This window comes from Jaculus jaculus, chromosome 14, assembly GCF_020740685.1.
Source record: "Jaculus jaculus isolate mJacJac1 chromosome 14, mJacJac1.mat.Y.cur, whole genome shotgun sequence".
Lineage (NCBI taxonomy): Eukaryota > Metazoa > Chordata > Mammalia > Rodentia > Dipodidae > Jaculus > Jaculus jaculus.
This window is the reverse complement of record NC_059115.1, coordinates 46,691,131-46,703,933: the sequence shown is the minus strand read 5'-3', so window position 1 is coordinate 46,703,933 and position 12,803 is coordinate 46,691,131. Positions and strand designations below refer to the sequence as shown.

Sequence of the window (12,803 nt, the reverse complement as noted above, 5' to 3'; positions counted from 1 at the left end):
AAGGCTAGAGTAGATACTGACCACAGGTTCTTGTGTGTTACAAACTATGCCAGTGTTGTGGTTGGGATGTAACATGTCTGCCCCCAAAAAAGGCATTTGAACACTTGAGCTATTTTAGAAGGTTATAGAACCTTTAGGAGTTGGAGCCTAGATAAAAGAATTAGGTCACTGGGAATGGGTGTTGAGGTTTAAGCTGGGTTCCACTTCCTGTTTTCTCTTCGCTTGTTGACTGTGGCCATAAGGTAACCAGTCACTTCTTGCTCCTGCCACCATGCCTTCCCCACCATACCGTACTGTATCCTCAAGCTACAAGCCAAAATAAACCCTTCCTCCTATCAAATGCTTCTTGTCAAGTATTTGGTCACAGCAACAAGAAAAATATAACAAATGTAGCCTGTCTTGTTCAACTTAAGTTATCTGGAATTGTCCTTCTCAAAACCAATTGCGTAGTTCTTATTTTAACAGTAAGTGTGTTAACAGTGATTGCAACAACTCACATTTCCTATGGGCTTTTTATATAACAGGCTCCTTTCCAAGCATGTATGTAGATAAACTCACTTAATACTGCTCTAAATCCTATGAGCGGGTAACTTTTGTGATTTGCCCCTCTTTTACAGAAGATGAAATTGAGGCATAGAAGTTACGTCAGTTGTTAGAATTGGCTCAAATAAATAGAATTCGGTGTCAGAGTTCTGTGTTCAAACCCAGAAGGTTGACTTGTGACTTGCCCATGGTGAAGCTGGGATTCGAGCCTGGGCAATCTGCCTTTCCTTTGCCGTTTCTCTACTGAGGGCAGGTGTTTCAATAGCACACATGGGTTATGGAACTAGGAAAGAGCAGAAGCCAAATTGGAGCCTACATCTGTTTGCTCCCGGGTCAGATCTTTTCTATTTTGTTTTCTGCCTCCAAGTGCCACTTCCTGGGCTCAGCCCCATATGAAGATGAGAGAGAGAGAGTGCTAAAGTGCTTGGGAAAAGGCTGAACTCTTAGCACAAATCACAAACTCCAAGACGGCAGGGACCAGGCTTTCCACTATTTAGTGGTCCCCCGCCTCACGTAGTAGGCGCTCAATGCATTTTTGTTAATTCGGTGAGTCAGCATGTTTACAGAAGCTGAGGTGAGTTTGAGGACCACCACGGGCCTGGAAAGTGTAGCAGGTACAACATCAGTGCCCTGGCGAGTATCCTAGATATGTGATGTGGCCCACTGGACTACAGGAGGAAGCAACCTGCTGCACCAGGCACAATGTAAAAGTGCCTTTAGGCATCTTTGTTCCCTTAACGCTTAAATGTACCCTCCACACTAATTACAGACCACACGCCTAACAGAACAGTCAGGTTCAGGCCAGTGTTGCAGGCCTTGATGACCACTACCCTGTCCCACTGTAGACCCCGTATGTGCACATGCAGAGGGAAGTGTGAGAAATGTAGTGGGATGGAAATCCCTCTGCAATGGTCTGCAGTGGGAACATGTGATGGTCTCCATCCTGAAGCTTTCTGTGGCTGTTCTCTAAGCAGGAGCTCCTCTGTGAGAAGCAAGGTTGCCACCCCAGTGAACAAGCCACCGAGGCTGCATTTCCAGTGGTGGTTACTGATTTAGAATCCTTCCCTTCTCTCTCACAGGGCCTTTCTTATAATCAGTGGTATATGTGTGCGGAGAGCTTTGATGTGTGTCCCCCTGGCCACAGAGACCTGAAAGGCATCAAACTGAACAGACTGAAAGTTCTGGGGTCATGAACTTAATGCTAGTTGTATAATCCTAGCCATCAAGGGGAAAATTGGAGTCCATTAGGATTAGAGTAGGATTTCTCAACATGAACACTACATCTATTGTGGGGCCACTCTGTTTATTATAGGGTGTGGAAAGTGCCCACAATAGCATAGAGTCCCTGTACCAGCTCCCCATGTCTGGCAGTCAACAGTGTGCTCCTCCAGACACCGCCAATCACTGCATGAGGGAGGGGACAGATTTTCTCTAGACTAAAACCCATCTGGGAGCATGGTGACACACACCTTTGATCCCAGCAAAGGCAGGAGGATCACTGTGCGTTCGAGGCCAACAAGACTACATAGTGAATTTCAGGTCATCCTGGGCCACAGCAAGACTTAGTCTCTAAAAACAAACAAAAATAAACACCCCAAACAAACAAACAAACAAAACATCTGTATAGAGATCAAGCACCCACATGTGTTCATGTGTACACACGAATAGCTCACTGATGATGTTACCTCAGTAGAGGGCTTTTTCATTGTTTTGGCTGTTCGTTTTTGTTGTTGTTTTGTTTTCGTTTTGTTTTGGTTTTCAAGGTAGGGTCTCACTCTAGTTCTGTCTGGGATTAAAGGCATGCACCACCATGCCCAGCTTGGCTGTGTGTTTTTTATTCTGTTGTTTGGGTTTTTTTTTTTTCTTCTTTTGTTTTTATTTATTTATTCACTTATGAGAGCGAAAGATGAAGAAACAATGGGCATGGCACTGAAAACCAACTCCAGACACATGCAGTGCCTTGTGCATCTGGCTTACGTGGGTTCTGGGGAATTGAACCTGGGTCCGTAGGCTTTGCAGGCAAGTGCCTTAACCACTAAGCCATCTCTCCAGCCCTCCTCCTTTGCTTTTGTAACTGGCTTATTATTTATTTATTTTTAGCTTGATTTTAATCTGAAGAAGATTCTTGACTTCAATCCGGACTCCTTTTCTGTGGGTCTGCCTGTCTTATAACACCTTTCTAAAGAGACGATTGTAAGTGCTAACGTAGTCGGGTGCTCCTGCATGGCTGGCACTCTGCCCTGTGCTTGCTATGTGTGTAGCTTTTGTTGTTATTGTTTTTCTTGTTCTCCTGAGAACTGAACCCAGGACTTCACCTCGTACATGCTAGACAAGCACTCTGAATGCTGGGCTATGGCCTCAGCCCAGCCCAGTGTATTTTAAATTTGATTTTATCTCGTGTGTGTCTGGTGTAGGTATATGCATGCACACTCACTTGTGTGTAAGCACGTAAGTGTGGAGGCCAGTTGTCAAGATCGGGTGTTCTCCTCAGTTGCTCTCCAGATTACTTACTAAGGCAGAATCTGTCACTTGACTGCAGAGCTTGCTGCTTCAGCCAGTCTGGCTAGCCAGCTCGCCCCAGGGATCCCCTGTCTCCATGTCCCAAGCTCTGGAATGACAGGCAGTGGCCACACCTGCACAGCATCTATGTGGGTACTGGAGACCTGGGATAAGGGCCTCAGGCTTAGAAGCAGGCACCTTACCTACTGAACCATCACCTCAGGCCTGTTTCTAAGTTTAAAGAGAGAGGTCCTGTCAGTCCAATTTCATAGGTGAGGAAGCTACCGTACTGGAGGTAAAGTGACTGAATGGCCATTTCACTGATTGTGAGTGAGAAGTTGAGATCCAGAGCCATGCTATTGGATGCCCTGGCTTGCCTGCTTAAATTTTTTCCTTTTATTTGCAAGGAGAGAGAGAAAGAGAGAGAGAGGGAGAGGGAGGGAGAGAGAGAAGCCACTGCACACAAACTCCACTGCAGGAGCTACTTTTGTGCATCTGGCTTTACATGGGTACTGGGGAATCAAACCCAGGTCATTAGGCTTTGTAGGCAAGCGCTTTAACTGCTGAGTCATCTCTTCAGCTCCCTTCTTGTTCTTTTTTTAAATTTTATTTTATTTAGCTTTTTTTGAGGTAGGGTCTCACTCTAGCCTAGGCTGACCTGCAATTCACTATGTAGTCTCAGGGTGGCCTTGAACTCACAGCGATCCTCCTACCTCTGCCTCCCAAGTGCTGGGATTAAAGGCGTGCGCCTCCACGCTGACTCCCTTCTTGTGCTTGATGCTGGACTGCCTTTGTTTGTTTGTGTGTGTGTGTATGTGTGTGTGTGTGTGTGTTTTGAATGAAGTAGGGTCTCATTCTAGCCCAGGCTGATCTGGAATATACCATGTAGTCTCAGGGTAGCTTCAAACTCATGGCAATCCTCCTACCTCTGCTTCCCACCTGCTGGGACTAAAGCACCACCATGCCTGGCTTACCTTCATTTTTTTTTTTAAATTCTTTTTTTGCCAGGCATGATGGTGCACGCCTTTAATTTTATTTATTTATATTTATTTATTTACTTATTTATTTATTTAAGAGCAACAGACACAGAGAGAAAGACAGATAGAGGGAGAGAGAGAGAATGAGCGCGCCAGGGCTTCCAGCCTCTGCAAACAAACTCCAGACGTGTGCGCCCCCTTGTGCATCTGGCTAACGTGGGACCTGGGGAACCGAGCCTCGAACCGGAGTCCTTAGGCTTCACAGGCAAGCGCTTAACCGCTAAGCCATCTCTCCAGCCCTTTTTTTTTTTTTAATGAGAGAGCGAGAATTGGTGCGCCAGGGCCTCCAGCCACTACATTGGAACTCCAGATGTGTGCACCCCCTAGCGGGCATGTGTGACCTTGTGTGCTTGCCTCACCTTTGTGCATGTGGCTTATGTAGGACTTAGAGAGTAGAACCTGGATCCTTAGGCTTCGCAGGCAGGAAACTTAACCACTAAGCCATCTCTCCAGCCCATGCCTTCGTTTTTGTTGTTGCTGTTTTGTTTTGTTTTTTTGACGTAGGGTCTCACTGTAGTCCAGACTGACCTGGAATCCACTATGTAGTCTCAGGTTGGCTTCCAACTCATGGCGATCTGCCTACCTCTGCCTTCCAAGTGCTGGGATTTAAAGCGTGCGCCACCATGCCCGGTTGCCTTTGTTTTTTTTTTTTTTTTTAAATATTTTATTTATTTATTTGAGAGTGACATACACAGAGAGAAAGACAGAGGGAGAGAGAGAGAATGGGCGCGCCAGGGCTTCCAGCCTCTGCAAACGAACTCCAGACGCGTGCGCCCCCTTGTGCATCTGGCTAACGTGGGACCTGGGGAACCGAGCCTCGAACCGGGGTCCTTAGGCTTCACAGGCAAGTGCTTAACCACTAAGCCATCTCTCCAGCCCAACCTTTGTTTTTTTTTTTAAATGAGCTCTACATCATCATTAAGGATTGAAGGTGCCCCTTTAATCATGGATCTCAGAATTTTCACTCATGTAGCAACTGTGGCCGGTGAGTTAGGAGCGCACACTCACGAACACTGGCATATGCTCAGCGCACATGGTTTACAGGCATTAACTTTCATCCCCGACACACAGGCGACAGCTGGCACTCATGGCGGGTGTGTCTCCTCCTCTTGTCGCCCCCAGAGTGTCTCTACGTGTTTCCCTGCCAGTGGAACTACCGCCCCGATCACTGCATGTACGGGAGCAACTGCAAGGAGGCGGAGCGCGAGGGCGTGTCTGTGCTGCACGGAAACCGCGGCGTCTACCACGACGACAAGCAGCCGACGTTCAAAGCGCTGTACGAAGCAATACGGGATGTAAGTGTGCTCTGGCCAAACACCACTCGGCAGACATGTACCAACCCGCATAAAGCCACCGTGGTCCCCAGATCCTTTGAAGGCCAGATGTTCCCAAAGAGAACTCCTGCTGTTTGCTACCCTGAAGCATAATCGTCTAGGGTAAAGAGAATACAGTTAAAATAAGACAGTTTTATGCCATGTGAGCTCAATATGTTGCCTGGTTACCAGCTCCAACCTCTTATTTTTATTTTTGTTTATTTGAGAATGACAGACAGAGAGAGAAAGAAGCAGAGAGAAAGAGAGAGAGAGAGAATGGGCATGCCAGGGCCTCCAGCCACTGCAAACGAACTCCGGTGCACCCCCTTGTGCATCTGGCTAACGTTGGTCTTGGGGAGTTGAGCCTCGAACTGGGGTTCTTAGGCTTCACAGGCAAGCGCTTAACCACTAGGCCATCTCTCTGGCCCCAGCTCCAACCTCTTGGGCAATCAAGTGTCAAGCTGGCCAGGTACAGCCATGCTACAAGGAGTAATCGAGCTTTTGTTGGTTTTCTCTAGGAGCACCTGCTGTGTTTTTCCCCCACTGGGTGTAGGTGAAGGTCACGGGGTGCAGTACAGATGGTGCGGAGCTTCCCGCATGGCCAAGGGCTCTGAGCACAGCGCCCCTGCACCTGACGGCCAAGAAGGAGGGATTAGGAGAGACTGGAAGGAGTAGAAAGGGGCTGAGTCCAAATGGAGGAAAGTGCTTCAGCGAAGGTGACGGGATCAGGCAGGCATCTTGGATAGGAATACAGACCTGTGTTTGCACAGAAGGCCAGAGTCCTTGCCCATAACTCTCTGGAAAACTGATCTGAGAGAGCAGCTCCTGCCAGGCAGGCCCTGCGGTTGCCTGTTGTTATTTATAGTAGACCCCCCCTTTAGTCATGCTTTCACTTTCCATGGTTCCAGTCACCATGGCTAACTATGGCCCAAAAATGTTACATGGAAAATTCCAGAAATAACTGCTACGTAAGTTTTCAATTGTGTGCCCTTCCGAGTAACATGATGACAGTTCATGTCACCCTGCTCTGTCCTGCCCAGGATGTGAGTCATCTCTGTCCGTGTATCCATGCTGTCTGTACTAACACCCACCAGGCACCTCATGGCCTAGGGTCTCAGCTCTGCAGTGCTACGTGCGGTTTGTGGCTTAGGGCCTCCACCAGGAGTCTGGTAATGTGCTCCTTGGACAGAGGGAGATTGAATATGATGTTGACAGTGAATGGATGGAACCCCTTGCAACTTGAAGCCCACCCTTTCTTCCTTCCTTACTGAGGAGGGTTGGCACATATTAAGGAGGAGGTCAAGATTATGTGGACTATCGTCCTGCAGTAAATGGAAAATCTAGAATCCCCATGCTTTGTGGCTCGCCTTCTAAAGTTGTGTCGAGTACTATGGCTTACCCGGTGCTTTTAGGGAGTGCCTTCTGTAAGGTGCCACTCCAAGACGAAGCGCAGGGCTCAGCAAACCTGACCCACCTGTCCTCATGCCTATTTTTGTAAGACTTGTGGACTAAAAATGACTTTTGCATTTTTAAATAAATAGGGGAAAAATTTAGAAAGGATAATATCTTACAAAATGAAGAAACTATGAAATTCAGTTTTCAGAATTCATGAAGTCCCTTGGACAGTGAGTGACATTGTTCATTCATAAAGTCCATAGACACAGTACTCAGAGCCCCTTTTGAATTTCTTTTTTAAAAAATTTATTTAGGGCTGGAGAGATGGCTTAGCGGTTAAGTGCTTGCCTGTGAAGCCTAAGGACCCCGGTTCGAGGCTCGACCCCCAGGACCCACGTTAGCCAGATGCACAAGGAGGTGCACGCGTCTGGAGTTTGTTTGCAGTGGCTGGAAGCCCTGGCACGCCCATTCTCATTCTCTCTCTCTCTCTCTGTATCTGCCTCTTTCTGTCTCTGTCACTCTCAAATAAATAAATAAAAATGAACAAAAAATTTATTTATTAATTTGAGAGAGAAAGGCAAATGGAGAGATTGGGTAGACCAGGGCCTCCAGCCACTGCAAACGAACTCCAGATGCACGCACCACCTTCTGCATCTGGCTTACATGGGTCCTGGGTCCTTGGGTTTTGCAGGCAAGCACCTTAACTGCTAATCCATCTCTCCAGCTCCCTGTTGACTTTCTGTTCTTAACTGGCCCTAGCTTGGAGTTAGGCAACTGTGACTGAGTCATCATGACTCACTTTGTTTGTTCTCTGTCGGGAGTCAGAAAGGGGCTCAAACAACTTTTCTGCCTAATCACTCTGTGAGGTTCTTCAACTGGGTCTCAGACAACAGTTTTCATCAAGGCATTTCAACCAGAGCCATCACCAATCCCAAATCAAAATGGAACCAAACAGACACAGACTTCATCATCAAAGATGTGTTTCCCCTTCTGCAGTACCCTGTTGTGTAGAGCACAGCCTGGCTTTGGGCCTGAGCAGATCTGGGGTCAAACCCTAATTTTGTCACTTTCTGATAATCCTAACTGTGGTCTTACCTGAGTGAACCTTGATTTATCTTCTCATCTGCAAAGTAGAGATAATTATGGCCTCTACCTCAGAAAGCAGCAGTGGCAGGGGAGAGGAGTGGAGGGAAGGAAAGGTCAAAAATGACTGTAGGAACTTCCACCTATTCTGTTCCACTGCATGGAAAGGACAGACTCAGGCCTGACCTCACGGGTCTATCAGTGACCTAGTTTGCACTTGGAAAGACAGTGTCCCAGCTTGGCCTGGAATGGAACCTTCTTGCACGATGTCAAGTGTAAGCCCCTTCAGGGAAGAAATTTGCATGGCTGATCAACACACTGCAGTGATATTTGTGATGACTTAAAAGCCTCCGGGACTTGTTCTAGGAAGCCAGGCACACACCCACTCTGCTGTCAGCTACGGAGTCCTGCCCTCTGCCCTTTCTTTTCTTCCATTCTTTCCCCCTCTAGTCTTTTCATCTAAAATGTCACTGGCAAGAATGGCGCTCTGACTTCATCTGCCAGCTGCCTTTTCCCTTTCAACAAGGTTGTGATAAATCTTGACATGTGCTCATGACTGCATAGTCCAAAAGATTTATTTTGGAAAATATTGCTCATGGACATGTCCCATGGGAAAACAAGAGACTTTAAGCAAGAATATCTACAGAGGTCCAATAGTAAGTGAAGAAGAAGAAAAAACTATTACCAATATTTGGTGCCACAATTTTTCCTTTTTTTTTTTTTCTCCTTGTGCCTGGGATCAAGCCCAGAGCCATGAGTATGCTAGACAAGTGCTCTGCCAGGGAGCCACACCCCCAGCCTAGTGACTGGAGTAGTAGCATAAAACTCATTGCTAAGAAATTTTACTAGTAATTGCTGGACTTAGGGCTTCACGATAGCATCATAGACATGCTCTAAGGCTTCTTAAAATGGCCAAAAAAGAATCTGAAGAATTCAGTGTGATTTTTATAGTAGATTTCAAGTGAATATTTAAAGCTCATTCCTATTCATTATGAACACACTATAGATATACTGTCCTATCCTGAAAGATAAACATTACTTTCAAATTTGAAGTCTTAAAGACCCAAACGAATCATCTTTTTTTGTTTGTTTGTTTGTCTGCTTGCTTGCTTACTTGCTTTCAGAGAAATCCAGGAAAACCAGGTATAATGGTACATGCCTGTAATTTCAGCACTCAGGAAGACTGGAAGCTCAGAAGCTCAGAGTCATCCTCCACTACATTGCAAGTTCAAAGCATCACAGGCTATATGATACTCTGTCTCCAAAAAATCGGGGAGGCAATGAACTAAGGCTCAGAGAGGCTAGCCCAGGCTGGCCTGGAATTAATCTCAGACTTGCCTCAAACTCACAGCAATCCTACTACCTCTGCCTCCCATGTTGTTTTTTTTCTTTTTAACTTTGACTTACAGTCTTGAGGGGAAGGGAAAAAGCACGGCACGAGCAGAGTCTGGATGTGATTTCTGCCATAGCAGGTGGACAACAGCAGCAGGAGAGTGAGCCACGTTTTTGAAAGAAGGAACTGGCTTTGCATCTAGAGTTGTTTGCAGTGGCTGGATGCCATGGCTTGCCTATTCTCTTTCTCTCTCAAATTAAAAAAAAAAAAAAAAAAAATATATATATATATATATATATATATATATATATATATATATATGTATGTATGTATGTATAGACTTGAAGGGAAAACAAGACATTGGATAGATGGATGGATGCTGTAAAAACATATTGTTTTTAATTTGTGTCTAAAGATGTATTTTGGAAACATGTTATCTTAAAGCTTCTTGTAAAGATTGGTTTCATTGCTTCTGCTCCTTCTCACTAACCTATAGTCTATATTGTACATTAGGGAAGTGTGATGGTTTGATTCAGGTGTCCCCATAAACTTAAGTGTGCTGAATGCTAGGTTCCCCCATAAACTTAGGTGTGCTGAATGTTAGGTTCCCAGCTGATGGATATTTTGGAATTAATGCCTCCTGAAGGGTTTTATAGCCAGTGTCCCCTTACTAATGTTTGGCATACTCTGTTGTTGCTTTTGTCCACCTTATATTGGCCAGGGAGTGATGTTCACCCTCTGCTCATGCCATTGTTTTCCCCTGCCATCATGGAGCTTCACATTGAGTCTGTAAGGCAAAATAAACCCTTCCCCACCCCCGCAAAAAAGAAGGAACTGGCTATAACACCCTTAAGCCTACCCCCAACATCACACCTCCTCCAGCAAGACTCTACCTCCCTAATTGTCATCAGTTGGGGACCAAGCATTGAGAACACGAGTTTATAGGGGGCACCTAATTCGAACCCCCACAATGTGTGTGTGGTGTTCACACATGTGAAGGCCATAGGTTGACTTCAGGTGTGTCTCCCTTTATCACTCTCCACTTTAGTTATGGAGGCAGGATCTCTTGCTGACCCTAGAGCTCACTAGTTTAGGTAGACTGAGTAGCTAGGGATTACCTATCTCATCACTGGGATTGCAGGCACACCTCACCATCCCTGGCTTTTACATGGGTTCTGGGGATCCGAACTTAGGTCTCATGCACACGCATCTCCTCCACCTAGAAATCCTTGTCCCCAGGCTAAGAACATGTGGACCTAGGCCTGAGTGCAGTAACCTGGTGCCGTGTATCAAAGAAAGCAATTTACAGCTGGGCGTGGTGGCGCATGCCTTTAATCCCAGCACTTGGGAGGCAGAGGTAGGAGGATTGCCGTGAGTTCAAGGCCACCCTGAGACTCCATAGTGAATTCCAGGTCAGCCTGGGCTAGAGTGAGACCCTACCTCGAAAAACCAAAAAAAAAAAAAAAAAAAAGAAATTTGTTTTAGTGAGCACTTCAGTGACTAACGTAAGGTTGTTCTTCCATTCTTACTGTCTTTCAGTTTCCCTTTCAAGACAATCTTTTCCAATCCATGTACTACCCTCTCCAGCTGAAGTTTTTAGAGACTGTGCACACTTTATGTGGACGAATCCCCCAGGTTTTTCTGAAGCAAATTGAGAAAACGATGAGAAGGGCTTACGAGAAGCACGTCATCATCCGTGTCCGCCCCAACACACGTTGAGTGTTTCCACTTGTTTAAGTCGATGAGGCATCTTGTGACCAAGGAGACAGGAATCTCTTCATTGCCTGGATCATTTTGTGTGAACATTTAATGGTGCTCCTCGACAGTCGAGTTTAAAAAGATGTGATCAATTTTGCCAAATTAGTTACCCTCAAAAGGGAATATGCCTTTCTTTAATTTTTCCTAAAATCCTACTTATCTATGCTTAAAAAAATATACTTTATCATCATGCATTTAGCATTATTCCACAAGAGAGAGAAAATAAAACTTTCCTCAGCCTTCCAGTTCCTGAGAAGTGTTTGAGACCCTGTCAGTGGTATCCAGGTGTCACGAGCACACCAGGTGGGATTAGTCAGTGGGCTCAAGTCAGATTAGTTTAGACATAATCCTACCAATCACTTGGAAAAAAAGTCCACCATTTTAATGCATTTCCATCTAGACCTCCTCTTTTAAGACCCCTCCCCACAGCCCCCAAACACTTTTGTGTTTTCCATTATAACACATATTTTAAACATGTAGCCTCAGGGCTGGGGATGGCTCAGTGAGTAAAGCTATTATACAGATGTGAGGACCTGAGTTTGGATCCCCAGACCCCACGAATAGGCTGGTTGCAACAGCAAGCGCCTGTATGTCCAGCCCTCATGAGGGGAGATGAGAGGCAGGGCAATTTCCAGCTCACTGCCTACAGGCCAGCTAGCCTGACCCAGCGCAGCAGCGAACGATCAGAGAGGTTCCGCTTCAAACACAGTGCCAAGTGAGGCCAGCAGGCTGGCCTCTCACCAGCACATGTGTGCCATGGCACATGCGCACCCACACGTTGAAACTCACACAGAAATTAAAAAAACAAAAAAAAAAAAAAACAGTGTAGCTGTGGTAAAATCCAGCCTCTATGCTGAGATTTTCATGAGGACGCTAAAGAGAGAAGATAACTATATTGAGAACACTCGTCATATCTGGAAACGGTTTTCAGGTTCCGGCTAATTGAGCAGCCTTCAAGGATGAAGGTGTTTATCTGAAGGTGTTTCTTTAAAACAAAACAAAAAAAAAAAAAAATGCTGTGATTTAAGGAAGACTCAATCTTAAGAAACGTCTTGATGACAATAACTTCTGAAAGGAAGTGCAGTGACCGTCTCAAGCCCAAGAAGTTTCCTTAGAAAAGAATTTGGGTTTATCCACAGACAAAAACATTGATTTCTGAAGTCATCAATAAACGTATTTATCTCTTGTCTGCAAACTACTGGGGAGTGAATGGAAATAAAGACCAACTTCAGAGTTTGGATTGTTGAATTTCTAAGATTTGTTTAATTTTTTTAAATTTTATTACTTTATTTGAAAGAGCGAGAGATAGAGGCAGAGAGAGAAAGAGAGAGATATGGGGATGCCAGGGCCTTCAGCTGCTGCAGATGAATTCCAGATACGTGCACCACCTTGTACATCTGGCTTATGTGGGTACTGAGGAATGGAACCTGGGTCCTTTGGCTTTGCAGGCAAACACCTTAACTACTAAGCCATCTCTTCAGCCCCTGAAGATATATTTTTTTAAAGACGATGTTTAAGTACCCCAGGCTGGCCTCTAACTTATAATGTAGCCCAGGCTGGCCTTAGATTCCTAGTCTTCTTGTTAAGTCTTTACCTCCCAAGTGCTAGGATTACTGGCATATACCACCATGACTTGTTCCAACTTTAGATTTAATATGCTCAAACTAAATAGTTCAAATAGTTCTATTGGCAAGAAAATTCAACTTCCTACTAGCCTTGGAAAGGTCACTTTAACTTTGGTTTCTTTCATTTTTCTCTGGGGTTACCAAGCCATTAGCTACAATGCCCTGGGTGAGCCATATCACCTAGCTACAATACAGGACATTCTGCATTCTGTTCTCC

At 45.4% G+C, this 12,803-nt stretch overlaps 1 protein-coding gene across 1 annotated transcript in view; it reads left to right on the top strand.

The window, feature by feature from the left end:
- Positions 1-12,216, top strand: part of Gxylt2 (glucoside xylosyltransferase 2) — a 115,499-nt gene extending 103,283 nt beyond the window's left edge. Inside the window, exons 6-7 of the mRNA XM_004651507.3 lie at positions 5,202-5,374; positions 10,743-12,216. Of these exons, the coding sequence (XP_004651564.2) occupies positions 5,202-5,374; positions 10,743-10,922 (353 nt within the window). The 3' untranslated portion in view covers positions 10,923-12,216. The remainder of the gene's footprint in view (positions 1-5,201; positions 5,375-10,742) is intronic.
- The last annotated feature ends 587 nt before the right edge of the window (positions 12,217-12,803 follow it).